At 38.3% G+C, this 16,441-nt stretch overlaps 2 protein-coding genes across 2 annotated transcripts; one reads left to right on the forward strand and one right to left on the reverse strand.

The window, feature by feature from the left end:
* The first annotated feature begins 6,943 nt into the window (after window positions 1-6,943).
* Window positions 6,944-8,533, forward strand: LOC116413786 (uncharacterized). The gene is made up of 2 exons (XM_031914575.2): window positions 6,944-7,387; window positions 7,506-8,533. Exons 1-2 carry the CDS (start codon window positions 7,337-7,339, stop codon window positions 8,271-8,273), a joined length of 819 nt encoding a protein of 272 aa, XP_031770435.2. The 5' UTR covers window positions 6,944-7,336; the 3' UTR covers window positions 8,274-8,533.
* A 1,680-nt stretch (window positions 8,534-10,213) lies between these two features.
* On the reverse strand, window positions 10,214-13,352 carry LOC113513401 (uncharacterized). Its single transcript, XM_052899441.1, has 2 exons — window positions 12,725-13,352; window positions 10,214-11,307 (listed from the first exon to the last, which is right to left on the reverse strand). The coding sequence occupies exons 1-2, from the start codon at window positions 12,921-12,923 to the stop codon at window positions 10,748-10,750; spliced, it is 759 nt and encodes a 252-aa protein (XP_052755401.1). The 5' UTR covers window positions 12,924-13,352; the 3' UTR covers window positions 10,214-10,747.
* Between the last annotated feature and the right edge of the window lie 3,089 nt (window positions 13,353-16,441).

Raw genomic sequence — 16,441 nt, forward strand, 5'->3', positions numbered from 1 at the left:
ACTGTGAAATGCATCCAATTTGATGCAATCGTTTTCCATGTATACACATGGTCTACTTACAATTTGATGATATTAGTAAGACAACTTCCTGATAAACTCGTGCTTGTAATAACAATTAACTCTTAGTGTTATTGGGAGTACAGATAACGTAGTACTATTGGTAGTAAGTATCATAGATTGGACATGGTGCAACATTCGCCTCGCCTAATTAGATGTTATTAAAATACAATCATAAATGTTGTGGAGCGAGCGAGGACGTTATCAGCCAAAGTTTAGGGCGTTGCTCCCGGCCCCGCGCCGGCCGCCACGCTCTCTGCCCGCTCCTAATTAGTTTTATAGCGTTTCTGTCGAGTGTCAGTTGAATTGGTGTCGACTTGTATCCGACGAGCGACACATGCTCTCCTCTCTCCGACATTTGCATGCAACTAATTAGATAATGGAATGGGCAAAATCCTCGCGGTACTATGGCACGTTCATAATTTTTCAAACCGATTTATGTATTTAGTAAAGTTATGCCAAAGGTGTTCTTCTCTAGTAATCTGTTAAGTTATGGAGTATGTACGAGTAGCACACCAATATGCGGCCCCAGCATCCCGAGCCATTGCAGTCGACGACTATTCCCTCCACAATTGTAGCGTTCCTCTTTCCCTTTTCCCTATAAATCCTCCATTCCTTTTTTACCAACTTCTTTAATTCACTCCCAACGTCCCCCTCCTTTTTCCTCGAACCTTTTCTCCATACCGTAAATGGCAGATACCATCAACAAATGCATTTCCAAAGAACGATGATGTCAGGCAAGCGGCTGGCCGTAAAACCAAAAGCCAAAACCTTGAGTAACATACATAAAAACATATTACGCCGACATCAAATAATTGAGATAAAGGCAGGACGATAATGACGCCTGTGACTTTTAGAAAAATATTAGTGCTTTTCAGACTCGCTTCCCCATAGCGCTGGAGCATAAAAATTAATAATCTTTAAAAAACATATGAACATCTCTGATCAAAAGTGAATCTTGAAAAACATCTCTGATCAATATTAACACCTTATTATATCTTGAGAAACATCTCTGACCAAAAGTGACTTTTGAGTAACATCTCTGATCAAAAGTGAATCTTGAGAAACATCTCTGACCAAAAGTGACTTTTGAGAAACATCTCTGATCAAAAGTGAATCTTGAGAAACATCTCTGATCAATATTAACACTTGAGAATCATCTCTGACCAAAAATGACTTTTGAGAAACATCTCTGATCAAAAGTGAATCTTGAGAAACATCTCTGACCAAAAGTGACTTTTGAGAAACATCTCTGATCAAAAGTGAATCTTGAGAAACATCTCTGACCAAAAGTGACTTTTGAGAAACATCTATGATCAAAAGTGAATCTTGAGAAACATCTCTGATCAATATTAACACTTGAGAATCGTCTCTGATCAAAAGTAACTTTTGAGAATCATCTCTGACCAAAAGTGACTTTTGAGAAACATCTCTGATCAAAAGTGAATCTTGAAAAACATCTATGATCAATATTAACACTTGAGAATCGTCTCTGATCAAAAGTAACTTTTGAGAATCATCTCTGACCAAAAGTGACTTTTGAGAAACATCTCTGATCAAAAGTGAATCTTGAGAAACATCTCTGACCAAAAGTGACTTTTGAGAAACATCTCTGATCAAAAGTGAATCTTGAGAATCATCTCTGACTAAAAGTGACTTTTGAGAAACATCTCTGATTAAAAGTGAATCTTGAGAAACATCTCTGATCAATATTAACGCTTGAGAATCATCTCTGATCAAAAATGACTTGAGAAACATTCTTGACCAAGATAGAAACATATTGCGTTCTCGTGAGATTTTGATAATAAACAATGAGCTGAAAATCTTTTATCCTGTGAATTTCCTAAAGTTCATTACGTACTTATCATACACTTCCTAGAGTAACACGGGTCGACACAATCGAAATAAAAATCATATGTGAAGCTATACATAGTAGTATAATATTTTTATATTATACCAGGTTAGCTTAATCTTTAGAAACCTCATTATGGCCTAAATCTGAAATAAATTCAATTGGTTCTTTTAAATCATTATAACAGAGGAATCCTCTATAGTCCTCATAAAAGGGGGGAAAAGGATTGTTAGTAATGGGGTCAAATAGCCTCATAACTAGCAATATACCCTGTCAGGTCGACCTCCACGTGGTTCCCCCTGGAAACCATCGTGGTTAATTCTAGTTGAATTCGTCAGGATGGGCTAACTGACCTGCTTTCATTCTCATCAGTCATTCCTCACTGGTATACCGATCGCCAGTGTATACCGATAGCGCAGACGGGCTTATCATACCATTGTCACCTATTAAAAAAAAATCCTCATAAAAAGTGGACCTCTTGTAGGAACTGTAAATACTTGGCACCTATAGCAAGTGAAATTATAAATGACAGCCACAAGTGATAGTCCACGCGTGACATTATAACAAATAGTTCTCACGAAGCCATCTCCACGCATGTCGTGTACACTGTACGTATAATAATTTCAGAGTATTCAATTTAGATGAATCTAATAGGCGATTCTTAATAGGTATGCGTTACTGCGAACAATGTTGGTCAAAAATAACGACTAGTTCCCTACAAAGTTACCTATGTTTTTCTACCATAATTGTGGTAGTAGTGATGTGTACAGTCGGCCATTTTTAGTATTCGAGTATTTTAGTACTCATTAAAAAAAATCGAATTTCAAATTGAGCCTGAGAAGTCGGACAAGTACCTACTCTAGTACTTATTTACGTATTCAAGTACCTCATTAGACACGAATAATTTTTTAATTTATTTCTGAAGCTTATTTTAATTGATAATAATTCTTCATTTTTTTTTTCTTTAATAATAATTAATAAAAAGTAATAAAATGATAATATAGAAACATCACGGGGCACGGCAGTAGCACAAGCATAGCCGCCTCATCCGTTTCTCAAAGCGATTTATTGCACTTTTGACCCCCATGTAACTTCATTGCGGATAAGGCAAAAAAATTGAATTTTAGTGATTAAAAAGAACGCACTGTAACTGGCTATATTGCCAATACATTTAATAATTATACCTCATAGTTTAAGTATTATCGCTAGTCAAAGTTTATTTGGTCACCGACTTTTATGCAACTTTGAATGGCATACAAGTTGATGGCCCACCTGATGGAAAGTGGTAACCGTCGCCTATAGACATAACAGTTCCATGAACATAACAGAGTATACTGTTTCGCCCATGATACACCTCTTGCGTTGCCATTTCTGAGGACTCAGGTGTTATTCCTCTGTACGCTGTAAATTCACTACTATAGGTGGGCTATGCCTTTAAACCGAAACACAACCATGCAAACACAATTGCTTCACGGTAGAAACACGAATAGGACAGAGGCGCCCAAGCAAACGACTTGTACAAAGTCTCCCTCTGGTAAATATACTGCTAGCAATCTCACAAATTTCATATATTGAATTTTATTACTTAGCATTTAGTCTAAAAGGTAAGAAAAAATTAAAAATACCAAAATTTCATTATTCATTTTCATTAAATGAAAAACAACGTTTAATTATTAAAAAATACTTTCTTATTTAAACCGTTGTCTATAGTTCAAACATTTCCATACCTTACCTTATAATATCAATATCGTCATTCCGCCAGCATGTTTGTCACTACGAGAACGATTGATCATTTCCGGGAACATCACAAAATTTCAATATAATACGTATAATTTGAGCTATTATTTAAAAAAAAAATTATCACATTGAAAAACTTTCATTCTGTTCATTTAATGTTACGGTAATAGCAATTTGTTTTTAACGTATTTTGCTAGCAGAAGATTTTATATCTTTTGTTTTCATTATTGATTATATAATATAGATACATTTTATATATATATATATATATATATATATATATATATATATATATATATATCTACAAGCACGAATACTAATAAAATATATTTCTAAAATAATATAATATAATAGATACAAACGAAGATTTTGTTACAAACTATCAACATAACATAAAATATGCGGTCTTATTGCTCTCAGCAATAAGACTGCCTCACTGTACTTATACAATTGTATCGTTGTGTTTGTAAATTGTCTTTCTTGCTTATTTCCTATATTGTATAATGCAAATAAAGTATACTCATTCATTCATTCAAATATGAAAGTGTGACAGCCTCTGGGCTGGAATACTGGCTTATTGTGTATATGCTTAGGAAATTGTACAAAATAACATTGTATTATATTAGTGGCACGGCTGACAGAAAGTCACTTTGTCTAGCTGTCTAACTTGTCAATTTTATCATTACACTACACATTATTGCGCGATCTCAAGCATACAGCAGCAATGAGACACTACGAAAGTTGCCTACCTATACACATATATAACACGTGAGGGGCAGTTTTTTTTTACGACTTGGAATAGCAATCAGGCTTACAGGCGACCCACCTAACGGCAAATGAGAGAGGGTAAAGGAATTATTAATAATGGCGGTGTAATAGCCCCCTTGTTTGCAATATACCCTATCAGGTCGACCTCTATGCGGTTTCTCTCAGAAATCACTGTGGTTAATTATTGTTGCATTAGTGATGATAACTGACCTGCTTAATTCATACTTATCATCTCTTACTGGTCCCCGCTTGTGAATACCGATAGTGCAGGTGAGGCTACTATTTAATTTTCGCCCCTTAAAAAAATTGCAAGTGAAAATCGTCGCTTACAAACCAAACACATCATAAAATATCTTGTGATGCCTCTATACCTTATCCCAATTATTATTTGGGATCCGCGTAATATGTTTTTCTCTTCAATTCTTCTTTATTCGCAATCATTTCCGCGTTCACTCCTAACAATTATAATACATTAAGAATGGTAACATACGTCACCATTCCTGATATATTATAATTCATGTCTTTATATAATAAAAAAAAAAGTCCGCAACAACTACAACTTAACAACTATAGTACTATTAGTGTTTCTAAACGCACCACATGCATGTACCATAAAGAAAGACTATGCAGGTACATTGTATTGTGCGTGTTGCGAGGTGAGCGTAGGTAGGTCATTTTGCGTGTTTTGGGACAATATTATGTGAGAATTTTGTTAGAACTAAAATGGTTTTCATATATCCGAAAAATCAATATTTGTTAAAAATATTGACTAATTAATTATATGACTTTATACAGTACATTAATTACGGTATCCATTCGTTAAAACTAGTGTTAGTATTAATTAATAAGGTCTCATTTGTACATATAGCTTTTGTACAACGAAAAACGTAACCTATATTTTTTGTTATACAAATTGTTATTGTACCAGTAACGAGAAGAAATCGGTGATATAGCTAGAAACAAAAAATAATTTGACCTCCGTGACATAATCCCGTGTCCGTGTTTGATTCTAAATTGTCTCGGGTCGGGGTTTTCCCGGTACCCAAATATTCGTTGTGTGGTTCCTTATAACACTACATATTTTATCAGGATCCAATAATAGCTTGAGGAGCAGGCGATTGGTGTTGATTACGAGTACGTTGCACTTATTATTTATTAATATTACTTCCCATCGTCTGAATAATTAAACGTTACAAAACTTTATGACATACACTTTGCTATATTCATTTTTGTAGGCGTTAAAATACGGTTAAAATAATAATATAAATAAGTACTTCATTTGTAAATTACGCAATTAAATTTAAAACTACGATAAACTATTCCAATTAATGTCTTGCTTTTCTTTCTTTGTTTGTTTATATTTACAACCTTTATACAAAACAAAACGACCTGGAGCATCGAGTTGTTCGTATTTTGGTGACCTTATTACTAACCAGAGATCCAAAGGGAGATAAGGTTTTGTATGTGCGAAGTTGGTGCAGCCAAAAGGTCGCGGTATACACGTGGCGGGAAACTAGGTGAGTCCTGGGGACGTCGCCGGCTACCACCGAAGCCGCGCCGAGCCGCCAAAGCGCAGCCGCCGCTTCGCTCGCACAGCCGCTGGACGTACTTAGGGAGTATGCTGTTTTTGTTTTTAATGGATAAAGATGGAACAATAACCTCATCCGCGCTGTCTAAACATGCTGGCGAGATACCAATGAGAAATGAAAAATGATATTCAATGACTGCGATGGTTTCCTTCAGGTTGAACCGCTTTAAGATCGACCTCATTGGCTACATTTCTAGCTATGGTACCCTCATACCTCTTTACTAACAATCCCTTTCCCAGAGCACGAGCAATGCTATTATTGTTATTATGGCACATATTATAAACAAGAACAAACTCACTTTTAGAAAACACTAATAACTATCACAGAGGGAGACTTTGTACAAAACTCGATTGCTTGGGCACTTCTGACCCATTCGTGTTTCTACCGTGAAGCAGTTGTGTTTGCATGGCTATGTTTCGGTTTAAAGGGTGGAATATGGCAGTGAATTTACAGGGTACAGAAGAATAACACCTAAGTCCTCAGGAATAGCAACGCACGGGGTGTACTATGGGCGAAACAATATAACCCTGTTATACTGTTTTTTATTATATTATTATAGTATATCTATATGGTACTGCTCATGTCTATAGGCGACGGTTACCACTCATCATCATCATCAGGTAGGCCGTCAGCTTCTTTGCCATTCGAAGTTGCATAAAAAAACACCATTATACTAATAAAAATACAAAGTGTACATAAATAGGGCTAACTTGATAATAAAACCCGGGATTTTATTTATAAATGGTAGATAAGAATCAGTTGGTTTGTAATTTTTCATTTAGTATCTTTGTAATTTTTATGCATATTATAAACGTCTTAATAATATATATTAAAAGAATATTAGCAGAATTTTGATTTTGATATCTTCTTAGTAAATAGGTAGGTTTCAGATAATGACATGAAATGATTTCATTCAAGAGTCATGACATGCTACATTATATTCAAGTTTGATGATAGGACAAAAGAACCTAAGATAACAATATAATAGTAGATAAACATTGTTCCATACACTAATACGCTCCTGTTCGGCGTCCGTACTGTAAACACGTACGGTGGTTGCGTGGCGATGGCAGCGCGCCGCGGGTACCAGCCACCGCGCCACTCCGCGCTCGGCGCCCGCCAGTCAGCAGTTGGCTGCCACCTCCGCCCGCCCGGCGCTCGCGAGTCACGGACCTTGCCTGCTGCAAAGCTCTGCTCTAGTTCACTTCCTCACAGAAGATATATAGACATACCAATACAAGAAAACGAACGCCCAGCAAAGATACAATTCGCTCTCATTTGTCTCATTTATCTAAACACAACTCTCCCTTTATGCCTGTAACTGAAATCAACCATGAACACGCATAGATCGGACGCTTCCACATCTACTGATGATGACATGAAGGTTTGTTACATTTACTTATACAACTAAACTTTACAGTACAGTAGAAGTGTAGTAACAGCCCGCTAAAGAGCAGCCCATCGGAGGTGCAGAGCTGATACTTGCGCGCGTTCGGTTGCAGGAACGTCCGCTGTGCCTGTTCTACTTCACGCACCCGTTCGGCGTACTGTCCCCGGAGCCGCCCACCGTGACCGCGGCGCCGGCGCACGTCGCGCGCGCCTTCATCAACATGGAGCCCGTCTCACCTTTCCACTTCTGGAACACCTCCACGAACGAGTCTTACAACACGGCCACCACCGTCACGAGCGTCCCAAACGAGCCCAGCGCCTCCACCTCCAAGCTCAAGTATGACTTGGGTAAAACAACGGTTCACAAGAATCCTGTTAACCTCGTGAGTGTTGCTAGAACTCGCAAGTGTACCATCGACTTTGGGCCCGGGCGTGATGCGGTATCGTCCTCGTTATTTTCCAGTGATATCTGGATCAGTTCCAGTTCTAGCTCCAAGAGTTACGAATACACTCGACGAATTATACCGTACCACAGAATCCTGCCGCCTCTACAGTTACCGCCCCCGAAGGACGCCTCGTCTTGGGAGAGTTCCGACGACAACACGTGGCCCGTGAAGTATATAAATCGTGAAAAGTTTTCTTTGCCCCCGATCGAAATGCCAACAGCCAGAGACAGTGAGGATATTATGAGGACTAAACACGTGCGCGCAGCAGACTCAGTGTCGAGCGTTGATAGTGTGAGTGGTAAAGTGAAGTGCAGGAGAAGATTGGGAGTGAAGAAACATAGAAAACGAGTGCAGTTGAGCGGCGTGCGGCGGATGGTCACCTGCCTAATGCGGAGGACGGTCAGAGGTATACTTTTACATTTACATCGATACTAAGAATATTAAAGGCGCGTAACTGTTTTGCGATTTTTTTAAATACCTACACAGATACCTACATCTAAACTAGCTCTTTTTTACGTCAATGCATGATTTAGAGGATTTTTATCGTCAGAGAAACTCCCACGTGCTTTATTTAAAAAAATGTACTATAAAGGTGTTATCCCTTACAATGGATTTAAAGAGTCTATTTTTGTAAAAGGCGAGAAATTTAGGTACTGTTATTAAAATATTTCCTTTCGCTGCAGTTCATTCTTCCTGCATTCTTGAATTCATCGAATACACAATCTCAATAATTTACACATTACTTGCGTAATCTGACGCTACGTCCCTCTAAGGATTAGATTATACTCGTAGAGGTACTTTTTATATATGTATTGGGACCACAACCGCAGGTACTATCCTCGTTAACGCCTAAAACCTTGACAATATATTTTAACGAACTGTATATTCTTGCTAACTGCATATATCAGGCGCTAATACCAGCCAATAATAATGTCACATTTGTTAACTTTACTTTAGGTAATATGACCTCTAGATAGAAAAAGGATTGTTAGTAATGAAGTCTAATGAACCCATTGCTAGCAATACACCTTATCAGGTCGACTTCCACGTGGTTTCCCTGGGAATCCATCGTGGTTAATTCTAGCAGAATTTGTCACGATGGGCTTACTGACCTGCTTTCATTCTCAACTATCACCACTCACTGGTGCCCCGTCAACGTATACCGATAGCGCAGGCGGGGTTGCCATTCCATTATAGCCCATTTAAAAAATTTGTTCTCTATGACAAACCAGTTCCTACTATCAAGTTCAATTAGTTAAATCCCCAACAATACTTATCTACACTAATATTGTAAAGAGGAAAGATTTGTATTTTTGTGAGTATGTATGTTTGTTATAAATAAACTCATAAAAATAAAAATTGATGATTTCCACAAATTTGACGTTCCATTGTTTCTGCCTACCCGAATGGAAGACAGATGTGACAGATATGTATGTATGTATGATTTCCACAAAAACAGTTATACGTATACCTAACTATCTCAGTATAGTCGAACTATCTAGCTCAGTATTGTTTAATATGTGTTACAAACTGGTTTCCTAAGATGTAGAATAAACTAGGACTGCAGGCTAACTAGGAGACTCGTTTGTCCACCTCAGGTTACAGCCGCGACCGGGGTGTACTCGGCCGACCGACACTGTGTCACACTCGTATTGTCCTTACATCGTATTTATCAATGTATAAATCACCCCATGTGTCAAGTTGGGATATAACCTACCCGTATATATATAAGGGAGTGGGATTGTTAGTATGGGGAGGTTAGTCCCTATCGCTAGCCCTTTATATACCCTATTATTAATATACCCTATCAGCTCGACCTCCACGCGGTTGTCCCTGGGAACCATCGAGACTAATTTATCGTTGAATTCGTCACAATGAGCTAACTGACTTGTTTTATCATCCTCACTTATTTATTTATTTATTTATAGGATTACCAACATAAGATACAGCGAAACATTTCAATACAGTACACTGGTAGATTAGATCTATCATCCCTCACTGGTGCCCCGCCAGTGTATACCGTTAGCACAGGTGAAGTTACCATTCCATCGTCATCCATTAAAAAAAAACTACCCGTATATATATATATATATATATATATATATATATATATATATATATATATATATATATATATATATATATATATATATATATATATATATAGGTAGTTTTTTTATATATATAGAAGGAAGGGATTGTTAGTAATGGAGAAGTTCGTCCCTATTGCTAGCAATATACCCTATCAGATCGACCTCCACGCGGTTCCCCTACGGACCATCGTGACTAATTTATCGTTGAATTTGTCACGATTAGCTAACAGAGTAAGAGATACATGTATAATTAATCTCAGTAAATCGGTTAAAAAATATATTTTCTCCTACACACTTACACCCCTATTATTACACCGTTAGAGGTTGAATTTTAAATAATCCTTTCTTATTACATTTGTAGATCATACAAGGAAATATTGTCTCTATACAATTTGGTACTCGTATTTCTAACGTTAGTAGTTTCGGCTGTGCTTTGATGAGTCCATAAGGATATTTTTGTGTACTTCATCCTTTTTTTTTACTCTTACAGAAGTAACTACTTACTACTCTTACAGAAATAACTTACTGAATTTTGAAAAATACTAAAATTCAGTTTATTTAGTTACATTTAAGAGTATATCTATTAAATTTTAATTAGCTATCGGTAAACAAATACAGCAATACAGTTTGCATAACATTTTTCTTAACCGTTCTTATATTTACACTCTTAGGGACTGAATTTAAAAAAAATCCATTCTTTATTGCTTCTGTAGGTTTTAAAAGGAAATTACTGTCATAATTTATTAATACCTATTTTAATAGTTTTGGCTGTGCGTTAATGAGTCAGTCAGTCACTTCCTATGTTACTGTGTATAGTTAATCACAGTCGGTCGAGCTCCCGGGCTCGTACACGATACCGCCGCTTAGACTCATAGCCTCACTCGTATCCTCCTCTTTAATACCTATGTCGGTTCCCATGGCAGCAAACTCACTGGCTTCCACATACTGGGTGACGTCGCACGCGAGCGAGCCGCCCGCGGGCTCGGGCCGCCTCGATCTTGCACCAGCTCTACTCCGCACCGATTTTATTACGTTCAGTATGTCCACCTTCGCGGTCAACTTCTCTTCGTCGGTCATCCGTTTGAAGGAGGGCACCAGAGACAACAGGAAATGCTTGTCCTCGTCTATGTGCTGTTCGCAAGCGTATGAGGTGGTTGACTGGCCCTCGGAGTCCGTCCCGTCCTGCGTATTGCCGTGGCGCGGCTGCGACTCCTCCTGAGAGCCATCGTTCGCCGCGATGTGAGGCAGCAAAAACGATAGGTGCTTGAAGTATACGTACTTCTTCTTCTTTAACTGCCCTGATTTGCTCTTCTTTTCTGACAACTGCTTTTTGAATGTGTCCTTTAGGTTCCGCCACCGCTTCGTTAAATCTGTAACTGTAGTATAATGCTACAGGTAAATAAGTCACAGGTTAGTATACAAATAACTAACGACTAGTCCAACTAATGTAATAAATGTATGTTTGTTACTGCATTGCATTTACACGTTCAACCGAACCGTTCAACAATTGCTTGAACTTGAAATGCATTTGAATGAAATTTCGTTTATAGATTGGTGATATTCTAAATAATTTAGGAATTTAGCCTATATTCCCAGCTTAACATGTAGGATGCTTTATACACTGTTACACGCGGGTGAAGCGCAGCGTGTATCAGTGTATGAAGTATAATAAAATATTAGCTGTACATAGGATATGTACGGCTAGTATTTTATACACAAAATTCCAAATTGGTTTGGTTTGACCGTTACAAGAGTATGGCTGAAAGAAGATTTATGAAAGAGATTTATCGAGCCCAAATAAATGGAGGTCAGAGTCAGTAGGTGTCGCTCTGGACGGACGTATGTCGACAAAATAAGCAACGTGCTGAAAAAGGGTCAAATTAAAAGTCCTTGTAATGTGTTCCATTACAAAATAAGAAATATTTACCCAGTCTACGTGTAGAAGGGAAAGGGATTGTTAGTAATGGGGTCTAATAGCCCCATTGCTAACAATATACCCTCTCAGGTCGACGTCCACGCGGTTCCCCCTGGAAACTATCATGGTTAATTCTTGTCGAATTCATCATAGTGGGCTAACTGACCTGACTTTTCATTCTCACCTATTATCTCTCAGTGGTGCCCCGCCAGCGTATACCGATAGCACAGGCGGGGTTACCATTCCATTGCCATCCTTTAAAAAAAATCTTTCGGCAGCGAATCGGGGACAATGTCCCATGCGATGTTTCATGTTCCGCTCAATGCCTGTTGAGCACAGCCATTAATCATCGGCGACTATTCCGATTCTGTACAATACTCTTTATGATATCTGTTGCTGGAGAGAAATTGTGTTATGTATAAATCCGGCCGAAACTCGTCTAGTAGCCGTCTAGTTAAAAGTCATCTAGTCGTAGTAGCTATTGTAACATGTAAAGTCTGCGCACAGGTGCTTAGTAGATATCTATAATGCTAAATTACATGCTACAGTAGTGCTCGTCAGGTCGACTTCCACGCTGTTTCCCCTGGAAACCATCGTGACTAATTTGTCGTTGAATTCGTCACGATAAGCTAACTGACTTGCTTTATCATTCTCACTCATCATATCATCATCCCTCTTTGGTGCCCCGCCAGCGTATACCGTTAGCGCAGGCGGGGTTACCATTCCATTATCACCCAATAAAAAAAACTGTTCGTCGTTTGAGCAAGGCGTCCGCGTCAGTCTGTGTGACCGTCTGAATGAGATCTTCCCCTGCTCTCCTCTGTACTATGAGTATGTATACTTACCTAAAGCACCTACCTAAATAATTTTATACATACCTTTAGATATTTTTTCGTACTCTGGAAACGAGTCCCAGTCAGGAAATAAAGATTTCGCTATTTCATTCCAAATTTTATTTTTTAAATGTGCATTAGCCCTTTCTGAGCCGTCTTTCCTATATAATGCCGGCCACTTTTGCACCTCGTGAATTATATCCACGGGGTGTATCTCTTCTAATAGTTTGCCTTTGCCAGCCATTGACTATAACAGGACGAGGCGCAAGATGTTATATGTAGTAACAATGAACGAGTCGCCGAGAACGAAACGAGTTCCTGTAGTACAGCAGTACTAAGCAGAAAAAAAACCGCGCTCCCCCGAGTGCTTCCGAAACTGTCCGAACACAACGAAGTGCGAGCCGCCGCGGCGCGTGACGTGACGTCGCGGTCGCGAGCCGAGCTCACACATGCACACACTGTCACTATACCAAGTAGATAAAATATAACAAGTTCAACAGGAAGATTATCACAATTTTTACTCGAATTCACGTAGTTTTAATAAACAGTTCCAAAATAAGGCTGTTTTCTCTTCGATTTAATATATAACAATAGTTAAAATTATAACAGTTCACTAAAGTCGCCAAGTTGTATACTAATGTGAACATGCCTGTTCGGAACGAAACGGCGCGGTGGAGTGCGGCGACTGGCGACTAAAATCAGTGTTGCCAGATCTTTATTTCACTTTGTCCTATACTTTAGTTTAATTATTGAATTTATTTATTAATATTATAATTCAAAGTTAATTGTTTGTATTTTTATCAGTTATTTTTATAATTTAAAACATTAATTCTCCAATTCGTTCAAAATATCGAATAGTTCTTTAATTAGTACTATGTATTTTATTAGATGTCATGGCTAACTTTGTCATGATTAATTTTAAGGAACCGAAGATTTATAAAAATCCATTGGATTTTGTGAATCTTCAGTTTCTTATGCTTTCGTCACGTACTCAGTATCCTCTAGACAGTGAGAAATCTCGCGCTTTTTCAAGTTATATTCATATTAGCGGATAGCGCTTTTTAATGGTCATAGGTAGCAACACTAATTCAATTAATTGAAAATTGAGTTTATTTACAGTGTAGCGCAGGTATCAAACAAGTTGATGAGAGTTTTTTTTAATGGGTGACAATAAAATGTTAGCCCCGCCAGTGTATACCGTTAGTGGACTGCTTTCATCCTCCCCTATAAACCCAGTGAGGGTTATATGTGAGGATGAAAGCAGGTCAGTTAGCCCATCGTGACGAATTCCACTAGAATTAACCACAATAGTTTCAAAGAAGAGGTTGAGGTTGACGAGGGTTCACGCCGGTACGTTATAACACTGTACGATTGGCTGTACAATTCGTTTATTAAATGCGCAACGATTCCTTGTCCAGGCAGACAATACAAATAAAGACAAATGAATTTTGGATGCATTTAAGGGGTGAGTATAAAAAGAATCCAAAGGAGCCGAGACGCTTCGGTACTGATTGCTTGGTGCTCGGTGCTAACAAAAACGCTCACTTCCTCAATTAAAAAAAAGAGTGAATAAAAAAGACTTTTGTTTTTGTAAATTAAGTTGCCGCTGTAGAATGTTTTTACATAAGTTTCTCTACTTGAGAATATTTTTTTCGCTTGTAATTATACGTATTCACACACTGCATTACGCAGCAAGTGCCCTACTACTACTAATAAACACAAATATGTGCCAATTTTTATTTTAATTTAGATTTATTAAGGAATGTTGCGTTGGTTTGGTCATTTGGAGAGGATGGATGAAAGAAGAATTACGAAAGAGATTTATCGAGCAAGAATGAATGGAGATGTCGGTAGGGGCCGCCCTAGACGGACGTATGTCGACCAAATAGGCGACGTGCTGAAGAAGGGCCAAATTAAAAGTACCCGTAACCGATGAGCGTGTATGACAAGATTGATGAATGTGGAAGAAGCGAAAGAGGTTTGTTTGAATCGAAGCATTTGGCGTTCCATTGTTTCTGCCTACCCTAATGGGAGACAGGCGTGACAGATATGTATGTATGTATGTATTTATTAATATTATAATTTAAATTTCTTTTTGAAAATTAGATAGGGTTGAAAGCCTTTTACTGAGGCGGAGAGGAGAGTAAAAATTGTAAAAAATGGGTCACATAGCATGGGTACGTTTCCCAATTGTCTACAGGGAGCGCCGGGTTAGGGAACAACTTTTTGCCGAGGAGTTTACCTATGGACATTTTTTGTCTGCACGTCGGCGCGCCCCTGGCGTTCCTTTCTTTATGATGTCGAAACGTCCATGGTTGACTTTTTATAAATTATTTGACGACTTCTGTGGCGCATGGATACATATGTTTCTTCATAATTCTCATAATTCGATTCTCGGTCGGATCAACATAATGAGTTTTAATATACTATGCATATTTTAAGTAATGATTTTTTTTTTAAATTCATTATTCATGACAATGCAACTAGTGTAATTGTGTGTCACTTATCATGTTTTTTATTAATTCACCTTTTGTAAGTCTTTCCAAAGTGTACGTAACATGGGTTCTTTTATCGTGCGGCCCCGGCAAAAAATGCCCCCCACCCCTTCCTTTCCAGTGGTTGTCGTAAGAGGCGAGTTAGAGAACTTAATGGTCAAGGGCTGAACAGCACCATCCCTCTTAAAACATCACCAAAGCCTAACTGCAGTTGCTAATCCTCTTGCCAAGCATAGCAACTACTGACAAACCCCCCAAGGGGTAGACCTTTTTTCAAAAGTGGACAGTTGATGGTTGATATGATGGTATAATGAGACTTTTTAATATGTATACTAGCGACATGCGCTGGCGGGGCACCAGTGATGAATGATAGGTGAGGATGAAAGCAGGCCAGCTGGCTTATCGTGATAAATTTAACAAGAATTAAACTTGTTTGTTTCCAGGAAGAATGACGTGGAGGTCGATTTGATAGGGTATATTGCTAGGAAGGGACCTGTTAAACAACATTACTAACACACTCCCCCCCTCTCTCAGTCGAGTGAACAACGCAGCTAAGCAAGAATGTTTACTCATGTACTCGAATGGTGCGTGGGTCAGCCTCTTGGCTGACCCGCTTCCTTGTTGTCGTTTTCTTGCTGCTGTCCGCCGGAAGCATCCAATACACGCCGCGACGAGACCCACACTTATCCACTCATGTCAGTTTTACTCGCGCAGTGCTCGTAATTTTATGATCATATAAAACTAAAGTGAAACGAATAAAGTAATCAAAATATTTCGAATCGTCCGCTAAATTTACACAGAGAAAACACGATCTTTGTTGAGCGCAGAGGAAAGAGGACTGTAATGATTCATGATCCTCCTTACTAACTAATACCTTTACGTTTTCCTTTAATACTATAATGTTGAGAAACAAGATGTTAGTGCTCCTGATACGATTGTATTTAAGTCTCCTTAGCATTTAGTTCATTCCGTAGCCACAACAAGAGTGTTCTCTAGGGGGCGCTTCTCTCAAATTGCATTAGATGAGGTGAATAATAGATTCCTTATTTTCTAAGCTTATACCATCGATGATCAAATCAAAAAATCAAAATCAAAAATAGAGAGTCAACTTGGCGAAGATCAATATGGATTTAGAACAAACAGAGGTACACGTGAGGCAATTTTAGCCCTGTGACTTATAATAGATAGAAGAATGGATTTAGGAATTAATACACATATCGCTTTTGTAGATCTGGAGAAGGCTTTTGATAGAGTAGATTGGAAGAAA

The sequence above is a fragment of the Galleria mellonella genome, unplaced genomic scaffold (assembly GCF_026898425.1).
Source record: "Galleria mellonella isolate WM207_F2 unplaced genomic scaffold, CSIRO_AGI_GalMel_v1 utg571, whole genome shotgun sequence".
NCBI lineage: Eukaryota > Metazoa > Arthropoda > Insecta > Lepidoptera > Pyralidae > Galleria > Galleria mellonella.

Bases quoted from the DNA above. Each gene is read 5' to 3' on its own strand.
- LOC116413786 (XM_031914575.2), top strand. From the start codon at position 7,337: ATGAACACGCATAGATCGGACGCTTCCACATCTACTGATGATGACATG. The intron at 7,388-7,505 runs GTTTGTTACATT...GTTCGGTTGCAG, and splicing joins CTACTGATGATGACATGAAG to GAACGTCCGCTGTGCCTGTT.
- LOC113513401 (XM_052899441.1), bottom strand. From the start codon at position 12,923: ATGGCTGGCAAAGGCAAACTATTAGAAGAGATACACCCCGTGGATATA. The intron at 11,308-12,724 runs GTATGTATAAAA...ATTATACTACAG, and splicing joins GTACGAAAAAATATCTAAAG to TTACAGATTTAACGAAGCGG.